Raw genomic sequence first — 16,271 nt, 5'->3', positions numbered from 1 at the left:
ATATCCAATATTTTCCAACCAAAACATTTTATAGTTGCAAGAAGCTGACAGTAAGAGTAACAAGACAGTAATGCAGCTGCTACAGCTAGATGGTGAACATTGTAAACGTTATACCTGCTAAACATCAGCATGTTATCATTGTCACTGTGAGCATGATAGCATGCTGACATTAGCATTTAGCTCAAAGCACTTCTTGAATACAGCCTCACAGAACTACTTTTAAGTCTTGCATTTTTACACAACACCTCAAGTTCAAATAGTTCAAATAAATTGTATCATAGCACCTGCACTGTTAAAAACATGACTGCCATCCTTTACCGTCCTTACCTATGAGGATGTTACTGGTGGAGGTGTGGCGTTCTTTGATCGGCATGGGCTCACTGGACACACTGCTGCTGCGACTGCTTGTTCTTGAAGAGCTTGGGTCATTGGGGTAGATGGTTATACTACTGGTCATTTTACTAGTGGTGGTCACCATGGGTTTGGTGGAGATTTTGGGTTTGCCATTTGTAGACAAAGGTTCTGAAATCATCACTTCCTTCCTGTCGATCTCTACGATCGCAGGCTTGATGACAGCTTTGGACCTCAGAGCCTCGCGTGGGCTGCACACTCGCTGGATCTCGATCTCCGATGCAGTATGTGTGGACCCCTGGTGGCCTCCCTCAGCTAACAGTGTTCTGTTGTGGAGCTCTTCATCAAACGAGCTCCTGGAAGAAGAACCCTCGGAATGGGAGTCATGGACATGGGGGTGTCTAGGACATCTGGGGGTTGCAGTCCTACTGCTTACAGTTGAAGTAGTCGTCTCAGTTACAGGCTCTAGTTCAGAGGGCCTTGAACCAGTATATTCTGTTTCAGAGGCAGATGAATGACCTTCTGACCCCTGGTCGTTGGGCAACATTGGAGTAACGGGGGATCTGAAGGCTGCGTAGGCCCCATTGGCTTTGGACAGGGTAGGGGCGACAGATCCAGAGACAGATTCCTGAACTTGGTCTGTTGATTCCTGATCTGAGGCAGACGCTGTGTCCTTCTCTAAAGCAGAGATACTGTTGATGGTACTTGAACTATTGGGCACTACATCAGAGTTGTTTGATTCACCATCACTACCTACGTATAGTTTTGAAAACGTTTCTACTTTGCCCTTTTTATCATCCGCATCAGTCTGTTTGTGAGCCGTCCTCAGTGGCTTCTGGTCATTAGCTGCTGGAGGGTAGCGGCTAAGAACTGGCGCTTTCTTAATCTCAGTAGAGGAGGCGTTTACAGAGCAGGGAGTGGTTCCTCTCGTCTTTTCCTCACTGCCTCGTCTTGTGTCTCTGTTTCCGTTATCAGAAGAAATCGCAGTAGCTGGGGTTTTGGGTGTCCTTCTACTCTTGTGTGCAGGACTCAGGGCTCTCCTCACAGACTTGGGAGAGCTCTCCTCTGAGTGGTTGGGATCTTTGCTCCTCAGCTTTGTCTCTTTCTTATGCTGAGGAGAGAGCTCCCTGTTTCTGTGTTTGGGGGAACTCGGCTCTGAGACAGTTGCAGCACTCCTATATTTGGGTTTCTCTTGTCTGAAACATCCCTTCACAATACTCTCTTCATTCTCAGCTTTGCCATTCTCCAGGACTTTAGCAGGGCTGTTGGGGCAAATGTTGGTGCTTACATTGCCGTGTTTATCCACATTACTGGTTCCATTTCTTCCAATTCCACCTTTCCCGCACAGCTGTGTCCTGAGCTGTTCCACCTGCTCGTTCAGTTGGCGAGCACGGTTTCGTTCCATCTGGAACTTCTCATGAAGTTCGCCATTTCTGGACTCTGAACTCTTTAGATCCTCCTCCACTATCTCCAGCTGTTTAAGGCGATTCTTCAGTCTCTCTACTTCCTGTGTCAGCTCCTTTACTTTGTTGTCCTCATCCTGGGAGCCTTCAAGACCGCTGTTCTTCTCATTCTCAGATTTGTTCACAAGACCGATGTTGTCATCAGCCAGCTTCAAGTACTCAAGGCTCTTCTTGCGTCCAGCCAGTTTACCCGTGAGGAGCCCTGTGGATGAAAGCTCATCCTCAATTCGTGACCTCATGAAATCTGCACGACCGGGATCTGCAGACAGGCCAAGGTAATTCTTCTGGTGCTCCAATTTTTCTGTCAGCTTCAGAATGATCTTCTCGTCCTCTCTCTGTTTCTCTACTAGCCTCTTACGCTCACTCATAAAGGTTTGGGTGAATCCTTTGAGTTTCTCAAGATCCATAGCCAAAGCCTCCTCTGCTCTCTCCAGCTTTGTCTCAGAGCCCTCCACCTCCTTCAGACGTGCTTTGAGGGCCTCCAACTCTGACGATAGCTTCTTGGTCAAGTTCTTTTCCTCATTCAGGCTCAGGCAGAGCTGGCTGCAGTCAGACTTGCTTTTCCCAAAAGCTTCTTCCAGTTTCTCCAGTTCCGCCATCCTCCGTTGTAGACGTTCAATCTCGGCCTTTAGCTCCTTCGTCAGGCTTTCCTCTTCTTCCAGTTTCTCTCTGACTGTGCGGCAGAGATCCTCAGCTTTGCGTACCTCCTCATCCTTCCCCTGAATCTTTAGGAGACGTTTCCTAAGGTCCTCCACGTCTCCGAGCAGGGATGAGTTGCTGCCTTCTCCCTGGATGACTCTGTCCTGTAGAAGAGAGAGACAGTGTTCAACCAATCATTAATCTATTCATGGAGTAAATTTCTATTCCACTCATTGCTTCCGATATGCACACACAAACAAACACTGTCTGAAGTCAACCAGTGCTCACCTGCAGGTCAAGTAGCTCATCCTCAGCCTTCTGCAGCTTGTTGGTTGCTTCTTCCAGTTCATCCAGTCTTCGGCCGAGGTTCTGTAACTTGTGCCGCAGGTGGCGATGTGTCACGTCTTTATTGTCAGACATGGCTACAAAATTCTTTGTGTTTTATCTGTTGTGTTTGCTTTGTTGTTCGGATTATTTGATGACAATGTTTTGGGAGGTCCACATTTGTGTGGAAGTGTTATCAAGTCCTTTCTTGGGGAAAATACTCTTTTCCCCCAGCGTTCTGTCCGTCACTGTCGCTTTAAGACCTTGAAGTTCCCTCAGAGTGGCGTTTAGCAGACGAATCTGTCATCTGTAGGAGGGAGAGAGGAAATAACACTTTGTCATTGACAAATAAGGAATGACTGTCATTTGCGTTCTCGAAACATAGCTTAGTAAGTGAGTAAAAGGATCGCACAACAGAACAGTCACATTTTACACTTTTATACGACAATAAAAACACTCGCACACAATTTGCCACTTACAGAAACTGGCTAAATTGTATAACAATTACAAATATGACAAGTAGTATTAAGTGGACATAATACGAACACTGCACCTCTCTCTTTCTTGTTTCCACTGAACCACCATGCATTTCACCTTGCCTGTCCCTTGAAGGAGATGGAGGTGGCACTGATTACATGTTATGTGTGAGTATGGGGGTTTCAACATGCCTGCACAGGCTTGAACACACAGACACACACTTTGTAGTCTCCCTGCTGCTGTTGTATCCAACATTGATTTGTGCTTGCTTGTGTGCTTCTGCTGACAACAGCATATCTCAATAACAGACCTCCTTTACACCCCTTTGCACACATACACCGCCGTCACCGTGGCAATCATGACATCACAGGCCCCTCACAACACTACAGTCATGGTCACATGGGACGGATGTGATGATAAAGGAAAAGTGTTTCACTCTGCGACAGACTATTAGGTAGAGAGAGAGCGATATACACACATACATATATATACACACATACATACATACATACATACATACATACATACATACATACATACATACACACACATACACATAATATCGATCTGTGTGCCCAGCATGCAGCTAATCTGATGAGAACGCCACAGCATGGCCTCCATAGATCAACCAGCTGAAGCTGTCGTCTCATGCATGATTCAGGTAGTGTTCTTTCCTAAATCCCATTACTCCCCCTTTCCCTTTCATTCTGGTGAGCTTCCCCCACTGACCACGCAGGAAAATCAACCTGAGGGTAGGACATAACATCTGCACACATCATCACTTATCGACCCCCTGACAGGCGGCTCCATGCCTCCTCTTTCCCTTAATCTACAGCACCATGTTCAAAGATTGCCTCTCTGAAGCTACAAACCACGACATTTAAAGACTAGTTTTCCTTTACATTAAATAACTTTTACTGCTGCAGTAAAAGTTTTTATCTTTTTATCTATGTGCGTACATGATATACAACAAGGTATAACTTGCCATTATGGTTTACTCCAGCATAGTTTCAAATATTTTCAATCGTTTCATTTGGTGTAAGAAGCCCAAACCACTTTCCCCACAATTCATTAAATGTCTTGTTGAACATAAACCAAGGCAATACGCTTTGAAAGTCAATATGGCAACGATTACTTTAAGAAAAGGCACAATGTGAACTCAAAGCGTTTAGCTGTAGCGTTTTAATTATTCTTTACTTTCATGAGGTCTAGTGGTTTGGTAATCTTCTCAGTGAGTACAAGACTTTGAGGAAATACTGCAAAGTACACGGACTTAAGAGGGGAGCAGGGGAAAAGACAAACTGTGAAAAATGTGGGAGAGAAAACTGCTAGCCTTGCTGTCGACTTGAATGCCGAAACACCTTGGTCAATAAAGTCATTTTTTGGGCTGCATAGCGTTGCCCAGCTGTGGCTTGTTAAGCGAGTTGTAGACCAATTTTTCTCTGTTGTCTTGAGGTGGTCGCTGTGATCCAAACCTGTCTTGACTGATCCTGTTCCAGCAGAGTCCAAAAAATAAAAAAAAAATAAAAAAAATAAAAAAAAAAAAACTATGAAAAATTCCCATGTATCTATTAAAAGCAGAGAAGGCTCACTAGCTCACCTAGGTACAGTTAAATTCTTCATGAGAGCCTTTCACACTGCACTAAGCAGCCATGTTACCAGTGAAAAGGTTAAGAGAATAACTAACTGTTCTGACCCCCTTAATAATAAAACATCAAGTTCAGACTTCATTATTTTCCCTATGACAGATTCCTTATGATCTTACTGTTGGGTTTTGGGCCCCTACATGATTTCTGAAACAACTCGGGACAGCCGCTCTGGTTGAGCCACGTCCTGGTTAATAATGGCGTTTCCTTGGTCCAGCTACTCCCGTCTTGGCAGGCTGCCTACCTCTCCTTTCATTCTGCCTTTATTTCTTTGCCAGCTTTCTACCTCCCACCCTCATCTCTCCCCTCCATCTCTCTCAGACACGCACACCAGCACGGCCAAGTGGGCGCTTTAAAAGGAGCGGCGGTGCGTGCAAAGCGACTCTGGCAAGGGCCCCGCCTCTGCCAAACCAATCAACATACCTGATTCACATATCGCAAGGGCTGGGGCCTCAATAGCTACATTGGGGATAAGACAGGAGGCGGGAATAGACAGATGCTGAGTGAGATGGAAAGGGAGGAGAGAAGTAACGAGAAGATGCAGGGCGGCAGAGGGAAAATCAGAATCTTTATTAGTCTTGGAACACAAATTTCTTCAATTTAGGACCACGGCCCACATAGATATGTGTTCATGAACCCTAATATTCCTTTGATTTAGTATTCATCTTCAAGGCTGTGGAACAATAAGCAAAATGTGAGAAGCTGTTTGGCCAAAAACGTGGAGAAACGGCGGGAAAGGAGAGAATGTGGTCGGAAGGGATGTACTCAAATTGAACAGTTTCATGTGTGTCGTTTGACAAAAATAGAAAACCTGGAAGGGGGTAGGAGCTGCGAGGCAGAGGAACTGACCCCTTTTACGCAGACAAACTGCTCATGATGGACTAACCAGGGCACCGCCAGTCCCTCGCTCTGCCTCGTCTGCTCTTAACCAGGCCACTGTCGGGCTTTCCAAAGCACTCTCTCTGCAGAAGCCCGTTCCTAAGCAGGGCACTGTCTGGGTTTCATGGCAAGGGCCCAGGGAGTATTCAAAAATATTTCTGAGATTTTGCTTTAGTCTGCTCCGAGCATCAACTGGATCAGGACAATTTAGAGTCCAGATTTGATTTCAGTCAAAGAAATTTCATTGAACACATTCTTGCGATTGTCTTTGCCACGTAAGGCGATACAGCATCTGTAACTAAACTCAACCATAAAAATTAAAGAGAACACTGAGAACAGCTTAAACCAAACTGCTCAGTCCAACAATGTATGACTTTGGCACCTTCTACTTCCTTCGGCAGCGAGAGTGTAAATGTGTAAGGTATGTAACAGCTTCTGCAATGTTCACATACATGCCACCTTCAGAAAGTGCTACAACTGGAGTTTAAGGTTTTACAGTTCACATTTTAAATCTATGGGTTTTGTTGCTGGAGCATATTTTCTGGGGTACTGGGAAAAAGTACAAACACAGGCTAACCACATCTATTAAAAGAAAGCTGTAGCTGAAACAATCTGCAGGTGCAAGTTTTAAAACGGCAGCAGCCATTATTTTTGTAGGGAGCAACATCAACACGCCTACATCTGCAGGTCTAAACTGGTTCTGCTATTGCGTCCACTTGCTGTAGGTGGCGTAGGCTGTCGCATGTGAAAACTGGTCACACAAAGACTGGGGGAGATGTGCTCAAGCCCGCTAAAAGAAAATTAGGGAGTTGCACACAAATTGTGTGTGTGTGTGTGTGTGGTGGTGGGGCTTCATTTTGTCTTGGATCAACAACACCAAACAGACCTGGAAGTCAAACTTTGTTGAAGAGGTTCATCCACTCTGCTTGCTCTCACTCAAACACACACACACACACCAAGGTTACAATCATCCACCATATCATTAAGGCTTTAGCCACTCTCTTCCTGCCTGCCTGTTGCCTTGAGTACATTCTGTTCTCTCCATGAAAGAGAGAAGGAAAAGAAAGGAAAAAAAAATTCCCCTCTCTCTTGCACTTGACGTTGGAACTTATGGGTTTGAAGCTCTTCTGCCTCATAAACGGTAGTTAATAAAGGGTCCCGGTCCAATCAAAATGCCTCAACCACATCTTCATGTAGGGGGTTATTGCCAGCGTGTATATGTGACAAATACTTTCTGTGTGTGTGTGTGTGTGTGTGTGTGTGTGTAGGGACGACTGCAGTGGATGGATGCTGGCGCAGCACTGGAAGCCACAAGATGGTGGAGACCTGATGCTTGGCCTGCATTTTCCCCTTTTTCCAAGAAAGAGAAAACCGGCATCCCATAATGTTCGGTTTGTCGTTTCCTGTACTGTCATGTTCCTTTTTACTTTCACCCTTTCAGTTTTGCCCCGCTTCTGGAAAAATGGTAACGAACTGAAAGGCAGTGTTGCATTTCAGCAGAAAAATGGAAAAGAAACTACGGTCATGCAGCGTAATCATCAGAAGCAGCTGAAACGGGATGGACACCGTCGCTGCTTGGATTTTTCCTTAAGATACTGGATTGAAATATTATTATATTATACATATTGAAATATGGTAAAATAGTGGATCAACAATATGTCGTCAGAAAAATATTTAGTTACGGGAGAGGACACTGAAGTTATCCACGGTACCACTATAGCAAAGCAGGTGCTTTCCGTTTGTCAGGGCAACATCACTAAATGTTAAGATATTCATTAGTGACATGATTCCCTTTTCCTTCCCTCTCACCAGTAATTTCTCCCCTTAAAAAAATAGAGTGAAAGCTGAATAAAAATCAAGTTGATACATCACAGTTTCACTCCATTACTCTTAAGGGTCTTTCCTCCTGGCTGCCAATGGCTGGAAAAGCTCCGCATGGACACTTGGCTTCATTTCAGTTGGGATTTCCTTTCATTTGTTAACAGTCTGAACTCATTGAGCAATTTATGAGAAACAGTGCATCTTCAATGGTTTTGAACGCAGGGAGTCTCAACGCCAAAATAACAGAGAGAGAGAGAGACGGGAGGAAAACGGTATGGAGGTTTGTGTCTGCATTGAAAGTAACTGTTAGATGCAGTCACACTAAAGGTCCCCAGGATGTTCTTACATCATGGTAATACCTGTAAGTTGGTGGATGATGTGCACACAGCAGTTTAGTACAGGATTGATAAAGCCAAACATTTATGAGAACATCAGGGTCAGAAAGTGTGACTGGAAAGTAACAGTCCTCTCTCCGGTCCTAGCCCAGTAACCCAGAGCCTTTTCTAGGTCGCCCCCCAGCACACGGTTTATGTGAGAGGACGTGATAAGAAGATGAGAGAGGGAAGCGTGGGGAGGGGGACAACAAATGCCAGTGGGAAGAGAGGGTAAGACAGACATGGCAGAGAGAGACTTGCAGTGTCTGACCTGCGCACACTGATTCTACACATGCACTACATGTTTGGCTTCTCTGTTTATGACCTGGTTAAAGATGTAACTTTGAGGATGTTGAATCAAACTCAAAGCCCCTCAGAGCTTCTCGGCTCCTGATCTTGGTGGCATAACAGTAAAGTGGAGCATGTTCTTGATCAGCGCTACACACAGGATTACATGCAACATTCACTGTTGCTGGACCAGGAAGCGGAGCAGGGGAAGGATGTTAGATGCTCTATTTAAAAAAAAAAAAAAAAAAAAGCCTCAAGCAGATCTGCAGCCAAGGAGATGTGGAGCAACTTGAATGCAATGAGTTCTGATGGACTCACAGAATATCACACACCAGATGGAGGCTCACCAAAACAGGTCAACGGTTGCTGCACTACATTTCAACGCCAATTCTAGCATCCTTCCAGCAACTCTGTTTAATGCACATCATTGGGCCATCACCTCTGTACATAATCACAAATGTTCTCTATACATTACACTGTCACTGCAGATTCCTTGGACAATATTTAATTACTCCAAGTTTATCATTATGCACTAAACACCAAAGGCAAATTCCTTGTACGCGAAAACCTACTTGGCAATAAACCCGTTTCTGTTTCCGATCCTAAACAATCCCCCAAAATGGCACACATTGTTTTGTAGTGTATACAGTTATTGGCATGGCAGGTGATACCGTAGATTACGTGCTTATCTCAGGCCTGGTTTGTTCAATTATCGATCAATAAGTCTTAATTAATTATCATAAAAGATATATTAGCCAAAACATGTGTACATTCTCAGACCATTACTAAAATGTCCACTCGCTGACTGTCTGAAATCGTACTTACAATAAATAATACAAAACCTAGATGTATTTAAATGAATGAGTATATGTGGGGCTCACTTGCATAAGTGTTTCAATACTCTTGCTATTGATTTAAACACACAGATTTATGTCCTGTGTGACCTGCCGTCATGTTTCCATGAAATATTTCCGAACTCTACTCCAGCACTCCAGCATGCTCTCAGCCTGCTGCCCTCTGAGTTTGGGGTCAGAGGTCACTGACACTGTAAACATGAAGAACGCTTCTCACAAGACACTGGGGCGAACAGGAGCGAGGCCCTGATTAGGAGAGCTGATTGTGTCGTTCTGTGTTGCAGCTAAGCCGTGCCGAACTAAGCTGAACTGCATCAACACAATGTGGGGAACGAGAATGCAGTTTAGCTGCTAACTGGTGTGGTTTTTGTACGGATAACAAAAGACACGAGGTTGCTTCAAATATGGGAGATACAATGGAATGTTAATAATCTGTAGTTTGAAAAACGAAATGAGAAATGAGTTACTGAAGGATTTAACAAACAGTAAATGATCAGAATGTAACATGTACAGTAAGTGAGTAATAAGTAAAAGTCACGTGTCCTCACAATTGTGCTCAAAAAAAAAAAAAAAAAAAAAGTGTAATTCAAGAATAATATTTGTCAAGGCCATGCATTAAGATTTTAATAATACCAGACCTTAAGGGTCAGTAAACTCTATTCTGGGTTTTTTTAGGACGTGTGTGTGATTTGCTATCATGTGGACTGAAACCACAGGAAGTCCCAGTTGTGAAGTAATAGACAGGAAGACTCCAGTAGGAGACGTAAATGTCCAACCACACTGGGACATTCACATGAGCTGTGATTAGATATCGTGATCAGAGAAGAGAGGAAGAGAGAAAATAAAGCAGAGGGTCAGCATTTCAAAGCAATATCTCTGCGGCGTCGATTTTGATTCTTTTTTCAAACTGCCTATTGCGAGTCCAACAATGTTATACGTGTGCAATGCACAACAATCTTAAGATGAGATCTAAAGCTCCAGAACAGCTACAACATTAACCTTGTTTTGACAACAACAGTGGAATCATTAATAACTAAACTGAAAAGAAACTCGGTTATTATCACAGCGTTTTCTGTCAGGACCAACGCCAGCGACCGATTTAAAGCCATGTTTAACAGCAGCAAAGCAAAAACTTTAAATGATTTAATGAGCGCACACGCACACACACACGCACACAATGATGAGCTGCTCGGGAAGGAATGCGTCTGTATTACAGTTTTACGACGATAAGAGAAAATGAAAACGTGAGAACATGATGACACTTGCAGTCAGCGTGTATCTGTGTGAATAAGAATGAGTCAGGCGGAGAAAGAATGAGGCGAGGCAGACAGACAAAAGTTAAGAGACAGCTGAAGAGTGATACGATCTGTAAGATTTACTCTCATTCATTACCTCCACTGTAGTTTACCGTTTGCGTGAGAGTTAGCCCAATGTCTCAAAAAAGAATCCATGAAATCTGGTGGAAGGCCAAAGAACTAGTGATCTGTTTTTGGTGGGATCTGGTTCAAGAATGTCATTACATTGCTAGATGTGATCAAAAATACATTTCTCTCAAACTGCTGAACTCATTTGTTTTAATGTGTATTCAACCATTCAGTCGGTCCACTTATAATGGATAAGTTAAAAACAAAATATAATGTCTTTTTTTCACTGATGCTTCTTGTAATTTGCACTATTCCCTTTGCAATTAACAGGATAATCGTGAATATCGCAGCGAGTGACTTGAAATAGCCGTCTAGCTCGCAATCATGGTAAAGAACTGAAAATAGAAAAATACAAGAATTGTCATGTCAGACAGGACAATGTTGCTATTTCTAAAATGTATTTATTCTTTATTTATGCAGGGGAACCTTATGATTCATGATTACCTTCTTTAAGATTGCTCACTAATGCTCATGTGTGTCCTATCTGTGATGGATAACATTATTTGTTTCTTAAATGTATAGTAAAGTGATGCCAGTATGTTTTAGTGCCATTTTAAGAGTTCTAAGCATATTTGATGATTATTGTCCCAGGCCTGACCACCACCTTATTACCCTTCATCCTTTTCTTTCCCGACATTCTCCATTTCTCTCCTATTAACCATCATCTCAGTCACGGTCATCCCTCTTCCATGTGACCTCTACCTCTAGATACTCCCTCCCCTGCATTCCTTCTGTTTCCTTCCCTTGCCCTTCTTCCTCATTCCCCTGCCTTCCTGCTGCATTTATATGTCCTTGCCAAAGAGAAGAGGTGACAACTGGTCATCAAACTGTCCGGTGACGATGATGGATTGGACATTTCACCAGGCCGGCCCCTTCTGACGGCCGGCGACAACTGCCTACAAAAACTGTCGATTCACAGACGCATCAATAGCTCTTAACATACAGCCCTTCTACCTCCTGCCTGGCTGCTTGACATCCTGCTCATTCACTGCTTTCCCATCCTAGCATGCACACGCACACACACACACACACACACACACACACCTTGGTTGGCAGAGCTTGGCAGTGCTTCATCAGCCTGAGCCTTGGCATTAGCTGCCTGCTGCAGCTGAATGGAGACCTCAGTGGCTCTCTGATGAGGAAGAAACAGAGCAGAGAGAGAGAGAGCAGCGGAAAAGCTTAGATGGGGCAAATGTGCAGAGCAAAATGCATGTAATAGTGCGTGCTAAGCAAAGATATATAGAGAGAAAAACAGACAAGGAAGAGAGAGAGAAAGAGAGAGGGTGAGATGAGGGGAGTGACTCCACAGTATGCGGAGCAGGTAGCTGCCAGAGTAGATTACTGCAGCAGGAATGCAGCACTGGCTGCAGGATGGAGGGAGGGATGATACGAGACCAACAGAGCAGGAGGTGAAATGATGAAGTTGTCTACCAGAGGAGAGATACTGGATCATACAGTTATTGTCCTAGTACTGGAAGTAAACAAAAGTATCTATGCTGCTTATTACATTTCACATGAAGCAGGTACAAATGTGCTCACACACACACACACACACACACACACAATATGTGAACACATAACAGGATAGTTTGAATTTAAAAAAATCTGCATGTTTCTGAATGAATATCTAATGAAAGACTCAGGCAGTTTGAGTGAAAAGCAACAGCAAACACAGCTGAACGGAGAAGAGGAAGTCACCAGGAGTATCAATAAAAGGAAATCATCATAAAACGTTCACTTATTAACATTTGATATCTTGTCTGAAGGGTAAAAACGACCTTCGGACTTAATGCTAAGCTTATGGTCTCCTTGCTCAAGCTCCACAGTGCTCCATAAGCGAAATCCATCTTTTCATCCAACGCTTAGAAAGCTAATAACGGATTCTTAACTGCATTATGTACAGTTAATGACATCCAATTTGGAAAGAATCCTGCTCCTGATTATTAAAAACCATTAAAAGCTATTACAAGTAGCAGGACACTGACATGAGAAGCTCCTTTTCCTGTTTTACTGTCGGTTTTCAGGGTCTTCGTCAGATCCGGACTATTTAGAATGAATTTAGCCCGAGCAGGATGTGAACTAGCATCCGGCATAATAAACGCATGTAGATGCAGCTCTGTGAAGACACACAAAACACGCCCTGGCCACATATTGACCTTACACTGTCATGTGAGCAGACAGCTGCAGACATGGTAAGACAGTGACACATATACTGTCTCTGCTGACTAACCTGGCCTGAGCGAGTGTGAACGCACTGACCCATACAGAATACATACAGTACTGTGTATACGCCTGTGTGCCACTCCTGTGTGACTTCAGGCTACAGGGAAGGAAGTGAGGCGCCGGCGTTTGTGCCCAACGGGAAACAGACTTACAAAGAGCAGAGGAGGGGCGGAAGAGGAGGGGGGAGAGGAAGTGAAGGAATAGGTGAGCAGAGGAGGTTGAGAAGAACAAGAAGTGAGGTGGAGGTGTGAAGGCAGAGGGAGAAAAGGGGGTGGAGCCAGAGGAAACATGAGAGATTCAGAACATTATTGATGCTGTGAATCGATGTGTTGGCTGGCCAACACTCCTCACACGAATAGCTATACTAAGGTATCTCTAGGTTTCAGAACGCCATCCTTTTCTTTTTAATTGTGTCTCCAACAGCATTAAATGTCACTAATAGATAAAGGGACACCAGGACATCAATACATTTAGAAATATTTCTTTTTTTAAGTTAAATAAAATGACCTACACACTCACATGTCTGTGTGTTGGAGCGCTGAAGCAATTAGCTTAGCTTAGCATTATGCTCAGCTCCCCCCCCCTGCTAATGGACGCATGGGGAAACAGCTGGCCCGGCTATCTGTTAAGTTAAAAAAAAAAAAACGTTTTTTAAAAGAACCGTTTGGAGAACAACAGAGGGATTTTCCGGAGTCTTGTCGTCATATCAAAGTTGCCAAACAAGCAGCGCTATGACTGGAAATGCTCTGGACAGAAATAGTGGGGAGATGGTTAAACTGCTAAATGTTTGTTTTTTTTACATTCACTTCTTCTGTACAGATTAAACCAACAGGTCACAACATGTGAACTTTAGGAGCTGGTGGGCGTATTTTTTAACCTTGGTAAACAGTCTTGCTGCACCCTGTTTCCAGTCTTTATGTTAAGCTAAGCTAATCACCTCCATACTTACCACAGAGACATGAGAGTGGTATCAATCATATTACCTCACTAACCAACCAAATATTTCCAAAAATAGTTAAATATTCACTTTTCACCGCCAAACTGCATGCTGGGTAAAGCTCGCTAACAACAGTCTGCTAACAGCTGGGAGAGGCTCCGTCACGCCAGTAACTTTACATTAAAGAACAGAAAAGAGCGATGCAGGATGAACAAAGTCTGAACAACAAAAGATATTTTGGTCAGACACATATGCAACGCTGATTACCGTAATATGTGTGGTATTTGTTATAAATGTACGTTGGTGATAAGAAGCTGTACTTGGAGGGGCTTAGGACCCAGGGGAATGTAGGTGAAGGAAACGGGATGTGACAGAACGGAAAACACGCCACACAAACAGCTGTTCACCGCTCGCTGGCCATTGGCCGGCAGGTTCTTTTCGGCGTTAATTAATTAATGCTTTAACGTGAAAAAAAAAAATAAAAATACCGTGAAACCGCCAGAGTCTTACAAAATACCGTGATATGCATTTTTGGTCATACCACCCAGCCCTCATATAAAATACAATTGTGTTGATTAAAGCCGATAGATCAAACCCCGCATTAGGGTAATATGCTAAATTCTATTATATATAAATCAGTCACTTCAAAAATCTGTCATTACTGGATTGACTTCATGTTTGAGTTGCCATTTTCAGTGTGTTTTATTTGAATTAAATTGAATGACTTTCAGTGACCAGGAGACACCCCAAATATGTGCAGAAATAAATGGACATTATAGGACAGGGAGGCGTAACTTACATTTAAGATGCATCTTTCTGTCTGTCGCACGTTAAGCTCCTCTTCTCAAAGTCTCCATCCTGTGGTTAAAAACACACAAGCTCAAGCTTAGTGAAAGTGGACTCGCTGGTCGTCATAATATCAAGACGCACACACTCATGCCATCTTTCACCATTGTTATGTTTGGCAGCTGGCAAGGCCCCGAGCCTGCGGCCTACAATGCAGTCACTGTGGGGGAGATCGTTCACAGTCAAGCTAACAGGCTAAAGAATGAGCTAACTGCTCAGATATGGGACGCATTCGGGCGGCTTTGCAATAGACTCATGCCTGAGCAGACAAGCCGTGTTTGGCCACGACAACAGAAGGCCCTATTCAGTTCTCTGCGGAGGCACACAAACACACACGCACCATTATCATAATCATCATCATCCTAGAAGCTCTCATCTGCTTCAAAACATGTGCATGGTTAAACACACACACGCGCGCACACGCACACACACACACACACACACACACACACACACACACAGACGCACAGAGTCAGAGAAAACAACCCAGACTTGGAGCATTCCACTACAGTAGCATTCCATATGTTTGGTTAAGCACAGAGAATCCAGATTTAAGACTGAAGTCTGGACTGAATTTAAAGGATGAGAGAGGGAAGTAGAGGGAGGGGGGGGGGGAGAAATCAGGAAGAGGAGGGGGGGAGGATGAAGGCAAAAAAGGGAACATTCCTGTGAACTGTAGGCAGCAACAGGACACTCTGGTACAGAAACATTGAACATTACATAGAACATACATTAAAGAACTAACTAAGTCAAAAAAGGTGACTCTACAGCTCCAAACTCAATGTACTGAGGAAGACTGTGTGACAGGTTTAAAAGCTCCAGAACAAGCAAGCGAGTAGGACTTTGAGCTGACATTGTTTTGTCACCTGTATACATTGACTTTAACCATAACATGGAGAAAAAGAAAACGGGGGGGGGGGGGGAGAAGGAGATGTGGAAAAACCTGCATGAAGGCATGTGAAGCTGCAGCTAACAAACAATATTTTTGTTGTTGATTAGTCTCCCGATTATTCATTTGATTAATCGCTTGTTCTATAAAAATGTCAGTGAATAGTAGAATATGCAGCAAAAATGTTGTCCTTGTGTGAAGTAACATGTTGACATCATGTTACATAAGGCTCTTTGCTTTGCCATATCGATTGTTTTGTCCAACAGTCCAAAACTCCACGAAAGACTAAAAATAATCTTTAAATCTTCACATTTGAGCAGCTGGAACATGACTTTAAAGGTTATTCTGTTGTCAGAACGGTTGCCGATTAATTTCCTGTTTGCTCATCAACTTGACTGAGACAGCAGAAGCAAGTGATGCGCTCAAAGACACTTTGATCATGCAAGTAGCTACTGATTGACAGAAACAACCAGTCTTTGAGCTGCTCCTGCCACTCTGAGCTCCCGTCTGTGTCATCCTTTCTGTTTGTTGCCACAACATCGTTCTTTACAGGAAGGAGACAGCCCTCCTGCTCTGCTGCTCTGCTGGGTCATGTTAGATTCATGAGGGACGCGCCATTAACACTGGCACGCAGGTTCTGCTGAATCATCTGATGTTCTCAGGCTACACGAACGCACTTCTGCGCTGCACTAAACCAAATGTGTAATAGTGCAGACTGCAAAGCCAGCTTTTTTGTGATCAATAAACATTTTGATGAAAATATGTGATTTTACAAATGAGTCAACCCATTCTTAGCTTAGTGGTGACCAGAGACCACATGACTATGCGTAATGTAA

The 16,271-nt window shown here is 43.6% G+C and overlaps 1 protein-coding gene across 3 annotated transcripts in view; it reads right to left on the bottom strand.

The window, feature by feature from the left end:
* luzp1 (leucine zipper protein 1) overlaps positions 1-16,271 on the bottom strand; it is a 40,805-nt gene that overhangs the window by 11,151 nt on the left and 13,383 nt on the right. The window contains exons 2-5 of one of the 3 annotated variants that reach the window (XM_031847160.1): positions 14,500-14,558; positions 11,585-11,672; positions 2,742-3,084; positions 328-2,617 (exon numbers count right to left, since the gene is read on the bottom strand). In XM_031847160.1, coding sequence (XP_031703020.1) covers positions 328-2,617; positions 2,742-2,873 — 2,422 coding nt within the window. In that variant the 5' untranslated portion in view covers positions 2,874-3,084; positions 11,585-11,672; positions 14,500-14,558. The remainder of the gene's footprint in view (positions 1-327; positions 2,618-2,741; positions 3,085-11,584; positions 11,673-14,499; positions 14,559-16,271) is intronic. The other 2 variants (XM_031847159.1, XM_031847161.1) reach the window with 2 other exon arrangements.

This window comes from Anarrhichthys ocellatus, unplaced genomic scaffold, assembly GCF_004355925.1.
Source record: "Anarrhichthys ocellatus isolate YVR2014 unplaced genomic scaffold, GSC_Weel_1.0 scaffold7, whole genome shotgun sequence".
Taxonomy (NCBI): domain Eukaryota; kingdom Metazoa; phylum Chordata; class Actinopteri; order Perciformes; family Anarhichadidae; genus Anarrhichthys; species Anarrhichthys ocellatus.
The sequence above is the reverse complement of the archived record's forward strand: the minus strand, read 5'-3'. Positions and strand labels throughout refer to the sequence as shown.